This window comes from Xiphophorus couchianus, chromosome 2, assembly GCF_001444195.1.
Source record: "Xiphophorus couchianus chromosome 2, X_couchianus-1.0, whole genome shotgun sequence".
NCBI lineage: Eukaryota > Metazoa > Chordata > Actinopteri > Cyprinodontiformes > Poeciliidae > Xiphophorus > Xiphophorus couchianus.
In genome coordinates, this window is record NC_040229.1 from 29,793,855 (window position 1) to 29,807,029 (window position 13,175).

Here is a 13,175-nt window from a genome sequence, read left to right on the forward strand (position 1 = left end):
ACAAGCTGGTTGCAAACCTGAGGCCAGCAGGTGTCAGTTAGTTATGGTAGATCTGAACTTTGACCTCAATATGAGAAGCTACAGACTGATAGGAGGAACCAAAGAGCTCTGGAAAGGTAAAGGCAAATCTTCTGAAGTTGGGATATAATTAATTTAATTTCACATAATTATCACGGTAGAAGCCATTTGTTTGTTAAAATTTTATGAGATATATTTGTTCTATTTGATGTTTGTTGTGAATGACGTAAACTCACAAACAACGAGGTAATTAGTCTAAGTTTGTCGTTTATTGAACGTTTAGAAACTACAGCAGTTGTAAAAGGTAAACAAAGGTAAAATAACCACTCCTACCTTTTTACTCTCTCTTTGCAGGCTTGATATTTATTTATTGATTATTAGTAAGCGCTTCCCCGATCACAGCGACGGTGGATTAGCTAATTTAAACTCCTGCTCTGCTGGTCAGCCGGTCTTTGAGTCGCCTTTTCTTTTTTTTTTGTTAATGGAACTGAAACGCACTGAATTGCGCAACACCTTGTTGAAACAATAATTAATGAGAATATAAATTTTAACACGTTTTGTTGATTTTTAAAAAAAATTATCATTCTTTAATGAAGCTATAAACATTTAGGATCTTAGTGAATATTTTGATAAGCCTGTCAGAAGAGGAAGTTCTGGTCTCAGCTTCCTGGCGGCGTTCAGTTTGTCACCTACTGCTGAGATCGACTCAAAACCTTCCCGTGATCGACGCATTGAGCACCCCTGCCCTGATACATCCAACTTCAGCAACAGTCAGATGATATTATATAGATAGCATAACGAAGATGAACTTGATCTTTGTGTCTTTGTTACAATATTTTAAAAAAGTCATGAATCTACCTGGAGAGTAGATTTATGGCTTTCCTTTACGCCGCTTTATGGCTTTTTTTTGGTTTTTTTTTCAAAGTTGTGACTGGTTATGAAGAAATTAATATGCTGAAAATCCCAGAGAAAAGAAAAGACGACAACAGCTGCAGCTAGTCGAAGAAGAAAAAACAGAAAAGCCTGAAAGCTGACAGAATGAGGCCGAGCTTTTGAGAGGATTGAGGAGTGAAATATTTCCTGGCCTTGGGCTCAAAGCAAAGTGAGTACTAGGACAGCAAAGTTAGACAAAACAAAGAAAAGGATGCGGAGCAGCTTGAACACAACCCTGACAGTTTGGAAAATGTCAGGGAGGCAAGCGTAAAAAAAAAGAGAAAAACAGGGCAAAGTTCAGGCTAGATTTAACAAGAACTGCAAGTTAATTAGATGAGGAAATCAAAGTTTTCTTGAAAGATATCAAGATTTGTCAGATTACACGCTACACAGCCATGGTTTTCAGTGCTTGATCACATCAGATGTATCATCAAATATTAATTCCAATTCTAGAAAAGTTAAACTTTAATGCAATCATCAGTGTTTGAATGTGTGCAAAAAGGGGCGAATAACTGACTTGCAGCTGTAAATGCAGGAAAATGCCACACCTACAAATCCCTGACTCAGAGAAGGATGAATACAAACTTTACAATTATGCAAAAGTTTGTAGTCGTAATTTAACAAAATGTGAAAATGTTGAAATGCTGTGAAAGCTTTTCAAGGTATTTTAGATGTGTGTTGGTGTTTTTTCCAATCCTAAATATTTAAAAGCAGGACATAAGACGAGCTGTGTTTGGAGCAGCTGTCAAAGAAATTATGTTCAGGTGATGAATGAAGCACAAAAAAGTAAATTAAGAACAGTCACAAAGCAAGAAACCTTCAAATCAAATAAACAATATGAGGGACCAAATTCAGTAGGAGAGTTTATAGTTAGTAACAGAATCTATACTATAGCGATACTTTGATGTGGGTTTAAGAGATAAAAAAGCAGTTATTACCTAAGGTCTTTGCTGCTGGCGTCTCCTCCAGCGGTTTCTGATGGTGTTGTTTGCCCTGGGCTCAAAGGTTCAGAGTCCTTGCTCTCTTCTGCCAGCAGATCAGTCTCTCTGCACTCTTCTATGCGCAGCTCTCCATCTCCATCCCCGGGGCTGCCGCCAGTGTCTGGTTTGTATGTGAAGATGATGGTAGGTTTCTGGGTGGGATCTTCCGGTTTGGCCTCTGTGAACCAGTGCTGATTTTGGGTAGGTGGAGGTGGAAGAACGTGAATCACAGTTCCGTCTAGTCCAACCAGTTTGCCTTTTTCTTTCTCTGCCTTCTCTCTCTGATCGTCCTCGTCTTTACGCCGCCGAAAAAAGCTCTTGAAGGAGATCCACCTTTTGGGTTTTGAGCTCTCGGCTGAAGCCCGTCTCCCCTCCCCGCCGGGGCTCAATTCGCCTTCACCGGGTCGCGCTGGGGAGCTGGAGGCAGAGCTCTTTGTCCAGTTGCCAAAATGTCTCTGAAGTATGTTAGAAGCATGATAAGGGGAGGATGTGGACCTCGGGGGCGGGTAGGGGGCACTGGGCTCTGATCGGGGACTGGTGAGTGGGACAGCAGCAGAGGCACTCTGGGATTTTGACAAAACCTTTGAGGGGTTTTCCTTTTTTGGCTTGGAAAGACAGCCATCAGTGGTAGAAAACAGAGACTTGGGTCGTGAAAGGGTCTCCTTCATGGCATCAGGAGGCAGGGCGTACAACTCCTCAGAGCTGAAGGTTTTGGTTTGTGCTGAGGGAGACTCTGGAGGCGACTGAGGAGGCTGGATAGACGCTACAATCTGTGACAGAACTGCACTGGCCTCCTCTCTGTGACTTACACCTGTCCCAGAAGGTGAAGTTACGCCTTTATCATCATCATCTCCACTTATCTTATAAGAGTGTGTAACAGCGTTAGCAGCAGGGCTGGTTTTAACTAGATTTGCAGTAATGGCAAGACTGGCAGAAGAAATTGTTGTAGTGGGAGAAAGGGCCCCAGATGCGGAGCTCATTACAGTGCTTGTTACAGTGCTTGAATCTGTAGTGGTTCTAACTTGCAAACTTGGCACTGATTCAAGTGGAAATTTTGTCTCCTCAAATGAAGTCTGCTCTGATGTGCCTCTCCCAGACAGAGTTTTCTCCGTGGATGAGGACTGGACACTCTCGGAGGAACCAATCTCTTCATAGGTATGGCTAGTAACCCTACCGCCGCCCGTTTTTGTTTGCGACTGCTCCCCATGAAGACCCAAGAAACTCTTGTACACCGCAAGATTGTCATATGCACTAGGGTTGATAACAATAGGTACCTTGACTGCATTCTTAGAGCTACGGGCATAGGCCGGCTCATCTCGGATGATGATAGGAAAAGGAGGCATGCCAGCATTATTGAAACTATTAAACTTGATCTCTGATAAATTTGGAGATTTTACGGGTACAGTTCGAGAGGACAACAGGCCTGCGATGGGAGACGTGGGAGCCGACTTGTGACTGCAAAATTGAGGAGTGACAGACTGGCCAGAATTACTCACCAAATCCACTCTAGGTATCTTCTGCCGAGGACTCGTGCTTGACGTCCATACTTCTTGGTATCGTATTTGGCCGGTCTTCTTTTGTGACAGAGCGATGGATGAAGGTGATACTGACCTCAAAGGAGAAGATGGGGAAAGAGGAGACACCGGCGAGAGGGGCTGGACTAAAGGAGTGCTACAGAATGATGTAGGATTAGAGGGTTTTGGCAGGTTTTTGGGTCGTGGCGACGAATCCTGCTTCTGTTCATCTTTACTGGCCATCGATGCTGAGACATCTACCACAGTGTAAGGTTTACAAATGAGGGATTTTTCTAAATTAACAACACGGTATGGTTTAGCCTGCTCCTCTGTAGGGCTAAAACTTATTGTAACTGGCTGTCCAGGAAGGGCTTGAGGCATTGGCATCCCTTCCCTGCCATCCTGGTCCTCTAATCTAATTGCCAGCACTGCCTTGTGGGTCTCGGCCACCTTGGGTGGACTTAGAGCCATTTTGGGAGACTCTTTTGTTGGGGGGGTTGTACACGGTGCAAGTGACTTGGAAGATATAGGCGAAAGCACGCCATTTTTAAACACACTGCTTCCACTACTGGAAATAGTTTGAGAGTCTTCTTGGAGTGATGACGATGATTCTGGAGAGGTTGTAGACTCTGAATTTGAGAGGAAAGCACTGCTTTGCGTCTCACAAGGTCCAAAGGGAAGAAGGCTTCCATTAGAGGGGTATCCGTTCAAGATCTCATCGTAGCTATCATCATAGTCCACTGCACAGATCCTCTGTAATGAACGGTTTCGAAGGGGCACCGTATTCCATTTTTTCCCCACTGCAAAGGGCACTGGAGACAAGGTGGCGGCACGAAAATTAGCAAATCGTGGCTGGCCTCGCATACGGATTTCCATGGCTAGTAATTCTTCGTCGCTTTCATCCCAGCTCTCATGCTCCTCATCATCCTTCTCAGTTTCACCATCCTCATCTTCCTCTTCATCCTCATCGTCATCTGCATCGTCACAGGAAAACACTGGGTAGCAGAAACGTCCACCTTCTGAGCTTATGATCTTGGTACAATCACTAAGCGATACCCGCTTCTGAGCGCTACCTTCGCTGTTGCTTCCTATGGCCAGACAGCTGGAAGCTGGAAGGCCTCTTTCTAGGGACCTACGATATGAGCTACTGATTCGCCCCCAAAATAGGTCTTTGGAACCAGAAAGGAGTGTAGGGCTAGAGCCTGGACCCAACCCAGCAATCTCTTTAAGGACATCCGTCAGTCCGCTGTTATTATTTCTGCTGGGTGTCCTCGGGCTGAGTTGTCCATAACCTTCAATTTCCTCACTGTCATCCTCTCCTTCATTGTTATTGTTGCGCCCCCCCGGCCTTTTACTGTTTAGTCCATTGCGGTTCCAGGCAGTAAAAGCCGATGTTTTACCTTGTTCTATTACATTTGTTTGCTGCTGCAAGTTGCCATCTGAATCCAGTCCTGCAGATAAGCTGGGCAGCATCATAGTGGGCTTCACAGCAATGGTTGGCTTCTTGGCCACAGGAGGGCGTATGTGTCCTGAACGTGCAGGTCGTTGAGAGTTGGCGATAAGGTTGGGGTTAGCTCTGGTCCCAGCAGGAAGTGGATTTTGTTGTTGGTTTGATGGCGGTCTCTGCTCAGAGGGGGGCTTCCCCCCACTGCTCTGAGTCAAGCAGTGCAGACTTTTTGGTTTGAAGCAGTTCTTGCACTCGCCTGGCTTCCACACATGCTCGGTGAAGGTGCTGCAAGCTGACATGGCAGCTGGTCCAGTGGGCAGCCTGCTAGGTCAGTGCACAGGAAACCCCTCCATGAACCCACAGCACACAGGAAAGGACTGGAGAACAACAATGAGGAAAACTGCACCTGAAACACACAAGAGGAAAGAATACATGCTTTTAGAAATAATTTGTTTCTGAAACAAGACTTTAATTCCTACAGAGAGAAGAAAAAACTTACTTTACCATACAGATAATGAAGTTATGCCTTATGACAGAAACACCTACAAACAAAATGTTATGCTACACAATCACAACAAGATATGAAATAAAGGCCTGCAGAGATAGAGAAGTAAAGCAATATGGGAAAGCAGTGCCACAATTCCTCCAGAAGGTGGCAAACTTTTACCACATATAGCTACTGCCATTTAAAGTGCAGTGATGTGTCTCCCAACCCACCAAATGGCCCATAAGTCTAAAAATCACAAATGATGACGAACAGAAGATTGGAGATGTTAGCCAGGATTATGAGACAAAGGGCTTCAACTTTGTCATCAAATCAACAGCTCAAAGTCAGGAATCATACTAAACACAGCAGTTTGACAGAAATAAAATAGAAGTAAAAGCAGAAATCACGACTAACTTAATGAAACAGAAAAAGATTTTTCTGTCAGAATTTGGCTATAAATTTGAGACTGTGATAAAGGGCAATTCCACAGCTTTTTAGGCATCAAGACTAACTTGCTGGTATCTAAACCAGAGGTGGGATAGTTTGGACAGGTGGCGAGTCCATCACAGGCCACACAGAGATGCACAGGAGTAATAACATTGTACACACACACTCGCACACGCCCCCACAGACACACTTATGCCAAAGGACAATTCAAAAACACCAATTAACCCACAACCTTCTTGCTGGACGGCAACAGAGCTAACCACTGCTCCACTGAGCAGCAACTCAGGAATCATACAGTTGATAGTTAAAAAGTCAACCTCAGCTGGTGGTGTAAAAAACAAAACTAAGAAAAAACATTGTTAAAATATGAATTGATGCAAAGAGCACCTTTTCAGATTTGTTTAGCAATTGTTTAGATTTTTAAAAAAATAAAATAAAATCTGAAAACTCAAACATTTATCCAAACTTATCTAGACTTGAAAAATGATTGAAGCTCATTTCAGACTTTGCAGGAACCTTGTAAAAAGTAGTGAGGTCATCACATAAGCAGTTAAAGGTATGCTGTTTTATGGTACACCATATAACAAATTGTTTTTTCAAAATCTATACATCAGCTTCTGACACTGGCTTAATTATGAAGAAATTAGCAACCTAACGTTAAAGGGATAGTCCAATTTTTGTTTTTTGTTTTTTTTGTGGGTTTCGGTTAAGAGGTTATGACCTGACCTTTTAAATGTTATTTTTCATCAAATCCTAATGAAACTATGACTCATTGCTAAGAGATGTGTGAACCAGTCGTGGAGTCATGTATGTCAGATCCTGTGTAGATGGACTTCAACATGAGAACACCCCACCCAGCGTCAGACACAATACAGCAGGAACTACTGAACAAAACTTTGCTGACTGACCGCTAAAGGGTGGGAGAGGATTTATCCTGTTGCAGCACACGCTGTGCATCCTCCCAGGAAAACGCAGGCCATCACTCCAACAAAATCACAGGAGAGACACATCAAGCAATTGACAATGTCTTTCCAAAAGTAAAAGAACATTTTTCTGATTCAGACTGGAGAAACTCATGTAATAATCCAAAGCACAAAACTCTACAGAGGGACGTGGCAACTCTTTTTATCACCTCCCAGTTCCTTGCTATTTTCCCCCCCATCTGTTCAGAGTTAATTCAACACTGCAACCACAAGGAAGCAAAATCTGCTTGTAATCTCATTTCTTACTGTGCTTAAGATAAATATCAGTGCCACACGCTAACTGGGAAGCCAGGAGATAATGTAATCTGGTGTGACATGTAGGTGTTGGGTGCTTATCGCAATAGAGGTGAAATTTATACAACACAACAAATCAAAGTAAAAGTCTCTATGAAATAAGCAATATTTCTTTCTGTATAATTATTTTTGCTTCAGTATGAGAGCACTTCTTTCACAGCTAATGTTTTTGCAGAATGGCCAAATTGTGACCTATTTTTGGCTTATTATGCAATGTATGTTATGTAAGGCAATGGAAATGTGATGAATTAGAACTAATTTGTTTCTAAAGCAGTTTTAAATAATAACTGTACTATGCAATCTTTGGCCTTTTTATTAGCTACAGCATGGGCTGGTTACCGGTATCAAGGTATACTGAGAAAAAAGTCAGGATTTCAAAGCCACAAGATAAAGTCCACCGGTCATGTGTAGCTGCAGTATCATGATCCTTGACCTCCGCAGATCCCTGCATAGCAACTCTGCAAGTCGTCTTTGGAAGGTTTTAAGACAATAATCAATGAATATACAAAATTTCCATGAACAATTTGGCAACAATACTGCGGCTAGGCATAAGGTGGAGAAACCTATCACGATATAACCATTTCATTTTACTTGGTAGGTAATTATTGACTTTTTTTGCTTTAAATATCTGAAACACTCCTAAAGTGACTAGTGTTTTAGCCATCATCATTTTTTATTTTTATGTAGCTATGAGGAACAGTGGCGAAACCTGAAACTGCTGCAGCACAAATTACTCATGGAGTTGTTGCTATGCAACCAAAGAGTGAACAAGATAGTTGATGCCACTCACCTTGCTCAGCTGGCCATGAGAGGTTAAACAGCTAAAGCAGTCCTCCTGGCTACATCTCCCAGAATGCTATGCGGTTCTGGATCGGAGTTCAGTGGATATTCTATCAGATCCATTATGCATTAATGTTTCTATCCTGTTATATATTGTTATTAATTTATTGCTTAGCCCTAGCCTAATGTGAAGTAAATATGGAAAAGTTGTTTTCTATTTTGTAAGGAATGTATCTTGTCAATTTTTCAGTTTCACATATGTTGTAAAACCAACAGCAATTGCCTAACAGTAAATACATTCTGAGGATGTTTTTCTAAAAGTTTTTTATTAATCTCCATTTCAAGCGACATGAAGGTTGCACATGTGATATGTGGATAGACGAGGAAATCTCATGAATTTGAAGACAACTCTCATCACTGCAAAGCATCACATGTAGAGGACACACTATGGAGTTTCAAAGCAGAACAGAGATACATGGTTTCATCTTAAATATCCACACAAACCCTGAGAGTTCACTGGAGCTAAGTGTGGCTTTCTCTCTTAGATTAAAGCTCCCCCCCCCCGAACACAGTAAAACAAAATGGGGCGTTCAATGAGCCTTTTATTGTTTTGGTCTCATTGCCTGTGACTGCCTTAAATGCTGCAGAGTGAGCTGTTCGTATGGGATTCAATGTAGGAAAACACTCTGTGGCCATCTGCTCCAGATCTGATTGCAGCAAACAGTGTCTGGTTTTGCTGCAGAGGAGATAACACACAACACCTGCTGCTCTGTGCCACCGCCACCCCCCGGAACATAGGCTTCATGGGCCCACCATGTGAGCCCCAGATTTGTACTGCTTCTGAAAGCAATTGGTGAGTTAAAAGTTTGTTTGCAGAAAGCTAGAAGGATCATAAGACGTGGAATCCAGAGTGGGACTTTTTGAATATGAAGAAATAGTGCGATATATGCAACAGACACCTGATGTTCAAAGAGGAGGTTAGTATTGCAATCTTCAGAAGTATTTAATGAGGAATCGCAATAATTTGTACATTTCAGATGAACCAGAATTTCTAAGAACTTCCATGGCACTCTGTTTCTCTGCAGTGGAAATATTATGACACAGAGGTCCAGCCACTAGTCTGATGAGGATCCACGTATATCTAGTCACAAAGTACAAAGAGCAACATTCTAAGGGAAGGTAAAAAGTCTCTAGAAAATTGAAACATCAAAGCGCCACCTTGGCTTCACCAAGTCTTTGTCACATCTATTTGATGCTATTTACAAGCCAAAGGGTTGGTTGAAAGGCAAGGTACTTTTCTGTCCTACCTAAGGTGTGGAGTTTGCTAACCTCTACTGGAACATTCACTGCAAACACTCCAAAAACAAAGAATGACTAACCGGAAAATTACCTTATGCCCTTAGGAACTAGGCTGGTAAAACCTAGGCTGGTAAAAACCAGCCCTTGTTCTATGCGTCATTTCGTACAGACGGTGTGAACCTTTGGCTATTGAGAAACGATTACTTCCTGGAGGCGTGGCCTCTGTTTAAATTTTACCCAATGGCTTATGTTTGGCCGTGACACATGAAATGTGCCAGTTCAATGCTATGAAGCTTACTGGAAATGACCTGCGCTACAAGCAACCTGCCCCATTGCAAAGAGAGAAGAACTGATCCAAACGAGGCGGCTGTTAATGTTAATTCAATAAGTGAAAGCGTGGCCAACATTGACTGAACGGCTTCGTTCACTTCCTCTGCTCCCATTGATAAAACTACAGGCAGACCACAATTCTAAAACAGCTCAGAAAATCAATGTCATAGTTTACAACTTCTTCTGTTCGTTGATTTGTCTGGTGACAATTCTACCAGAAAAATCCAAGTCAATGGGAGAAAACCCAAATGGAGCACTGAAAAGAGATGAGAATTTGTTACCTAGCCTGAGCTGTCAATCGGCAAATTGCTGAAAGAGATATCCAACTTTCTAATCCAATTTTAGTTTAAAAGTTAGATTTTTCTAAATGATTTAGAGATTATAAAAGATTAATTTATTTTAAAGAGTCCTCTTTAATAGGCAACAAATCTGTCCACTACAATATGTCCACCTTAAATATTCTACTTCATCAGTGTACCACAAATTAATTTATTCATTAATTAATCTACTCCAATACTTACTTTTGTCACATTCATTTATAACACCGAGATGACTATCGAGTTATGTTTTGAACGATTGCACTAAAGAAAGCTCCTTAAAGCCACTATTTACATCCCGACACCAAGACCATCTTTTCATCTTTTCCATTAAGCTTTTTTTTTTTTACACTTGAGGCCTACTCTCATCATTTCCCCCCATCAGTTATAGCTCAGTGAACTGACATGCCAGAAAAATGCTCATCTTAAAGGAGATAAAGCATCGGGGCGTTGTCTGAGAATGATTGCAAAGATGTCACAACGAGTTTAGCAACCCCTATGTTTTAGCCACAGTGGCGCACCACCCAAAGCTCGTCGACTCTGCACCAGTTTCCAGCGGGTCAAATTGATTCTGACTCGGAAAGAAGTGCCGTCTGCTCGGCTGGTGAGGTGGAGTAGAGCGAGAAGGGGATTGGAAAGCAGTGCTTGAGGCAGGAATGTGATTTCGGAGGACTAAATTGGAGGACACATTCTATCCAGCAGAGTCTAAATGATGTTTTCGGACACAACAAGTTGGTGGGTGCATCGACTACCACACTGAGATGAGTACAACACCTCTGAAGACCTAACAGGCACGAGTTAAAATAATTTTTAAAAAAACTGAGCAGTACAGGAACTTTTCTGTATAACCAAGAAGACACATAATTAGTATTAGAGCCAACCAGAGGTGGGTAAAGTACCAAAAAATTACAGTCATGTAAGAGTAGCACTACTTCCAGGGTTTCCCTGAGTATATAATAAGCCTGGCGGGCCACCAGGCTTTACATGACCCCCCCACAGACTGACTGGGTGTCTCACAAAGATAGAATTCTCTCTCCACCTCTCTGTCTCACACACACATGACAGTTAGCAGAGGATTGATAACCATAGCAACGGAACACAGGAGGGGATTGGCTGCTGTTTAGGACTACAAATACGCATCACTGTAGTTCTAAATAAGACTTAGTTAAAACAGAGGACTGAGCTGCCATTTAGAACTACTGGCTGTTTTGGCCAGTAAACAACGGATTTAACCCAAACACTGTTAGACATTGGATTAGTGTGATCATTTAATATGAAGCTTATGGGTTTTTTTTTTTTTCAAAATAAAAGCCTCAATATCCTCCTCAGGATAGTGCACTGTAATACTAGCCAGCATTATCTTTTTCTCTCAGGTTAGGGAACTGCCTTGCGCAATTTCAAAATAAAAGCCTTGACAATTTTTACAAAAATGTAATTGCTCTTTTGAGCATTATACAACTGATTTAACAAACCACTGTCACACATGGGATTAGTTTGGCCCTTTGAAATGAAGCTTACTTAAAATTTCAAAATAAAAGCCTCATTACCCCACTAAACTTAGTGCACTGCTGTAGGCGGTGCAATAATATTATTCTGCATTATCTTTTTCTCTCAGGTTAGCGTTAGCCTTTTAGCTTAAATGCACTATTAACAATTTTTCTGACTTATTAGCCATGTTTAGTATGCTGAATGGAGTAAGTCAAGTATAGACACCATGGTAGTGATGCCCCACATGCTACTGACAGCATTCACGCTAGCATTAGCATTTTGGCTAATTTTACCATACTGAATGGTGCAAGTCCATGTTAGTAAACATTCTGGTGATTCTCCTCATGCCTTTGATTACATTGCAGCTTTTTTTCGCATTGATGCTAATTTTTAGCATCGGAAAGTTGGGTCCAAACCGACGGGCACACTTTGGCAGGCCCCGGTTAAATTTCTTCAGGAATTTTCTAGTTATCTAGTCTTATTTTCAGTTAATTTTAAATATTTTCTAACTCAAAAATGCAATAGGCTACTGGATGATTTCCTAGCACCCCCTACCACCTGGCTTCCCTGAGAGAAAATTTAAGTTGCTTCTACCCAACTCTGGAGCCAACAGAGTGTAATTTAACCTGCGCATAAACCCGGCTGTTCTGTCAAGGTCATCAGAGGTTTGTTAGAGAACATTAGAGAACAAACAGCATCATAAAAACCAAAAAACACATTGAAGTTTGTGACTGTAAATGTACAAGTTGGTTTCTGGTGTAAAGATGCTTGTACAAGGCGCCATAAAACATGAAAGACGAGAAAAGTGGTTAAAAAAAGAGACAATAACCGCAATGAAAACAGAGATAATGACGCTGAGAAGTAACTAAGCGATGCATCAAAACAGCAGAACCCTGTTGAAATTTCACATCAGGTTTTTTACACAATCAGCCCTCCGCAGAGACGCAACGTCTTCCTCCTCAGAAATGAGCTCAGTATGGGAGCTTGTTTGGAACAAACAAGTTTATTGAGGGAGAGTGGGAGCTCTCCGAGCCTGCTTCATAATAGAATAAGTGAAGCTGAAACCCACAGATGGGTTATGGGATTTTCTACTGCTGTTTGGAAAGAGGGCTTCGATGATGAGGACAGCTGCTGCAACAGCGGCACACGCTGCATTGCGGTTAGTGATACTACTGATAACATGAAGGTCACTTTTTATCAACTGTAACTGTAGTGTGCATTGACTGCCTTATTGATAAAAAATGTTGTTTACTATATTCCCCCATATTTTAAAAAGGTAGACAGTGAAGACGGGCCAGTTAAAATACTACATTTGTCGTTTGAAAAACACAAATAAAGGAAAGATAGAAAATTTTATGTTTTTTGATAAAATGAAGAATCAGATTTTAATCCAATTACTTTGGTGTTCACACTCTTGGGTAATTTGACATGTAAAATGAGATGTTTTAAAGCAAAATCAGCAGAATCCTAAAGAATCAGTCCACATTCACATTGTGCAACTTCCATATGTGGAACTAAATCCAATAGTATTCACACCATAATATTGTATTTTAGAGAGAGATACATCATGAATCTGCACCAGAAAAAGCCAGAACATATAGTACATCCGGATGTAAGCAATGGCTTAAGCAAGCAGTACCGACAGCTTCTTCTTCTCATTATGAATTTGTGACAATACTTTTTGCTTCCATTGCTCAACAACTTTAAGATGGACCTGCAGGTGTCGGCATCCAACATGACTTTCACAAACAAATGCACTTAAAATCACCTAGGATCCTTTTCTGTGCGTTGTTGTTTTACAAAAAGAATATCAAAACTTTAAAACGCAATGATGGACCCATCTCTAAATCTCTGTGCT

The 13,175-nt window shown here is 41.5% G+C and overlaps 1 protein-coding gene across 5 annotated transcripts in view; it reads right to left on the reverse strand.

Annotated features, from left to right (window-relative positions):
• Nucleotides 1-13,175, reverse strand: part of peak1 (pseudopodium-enriched atypical kinase 1) — a 95,175-nt gene that overhangs the window by 18,908 nt on the left and 63,092 nt on the right. For all 5 annotated transcript variants that reach the window (XM_028033484.1, XM_028033452.1, XM_028033467.1 and 2 more), the window contains one exon: nt 1,890-5,298. In XM_028033484.1, coding sequence (XP_027889285.1) covers nt 1,890-5,191 — 3,302 coding nt within the window. In that variant the 5' untranslated portion in view covers nt 5,192-5,298. The remainder of the gene's footprint in view (nt 1-1,889; nt 5,299-13,175) is intronic.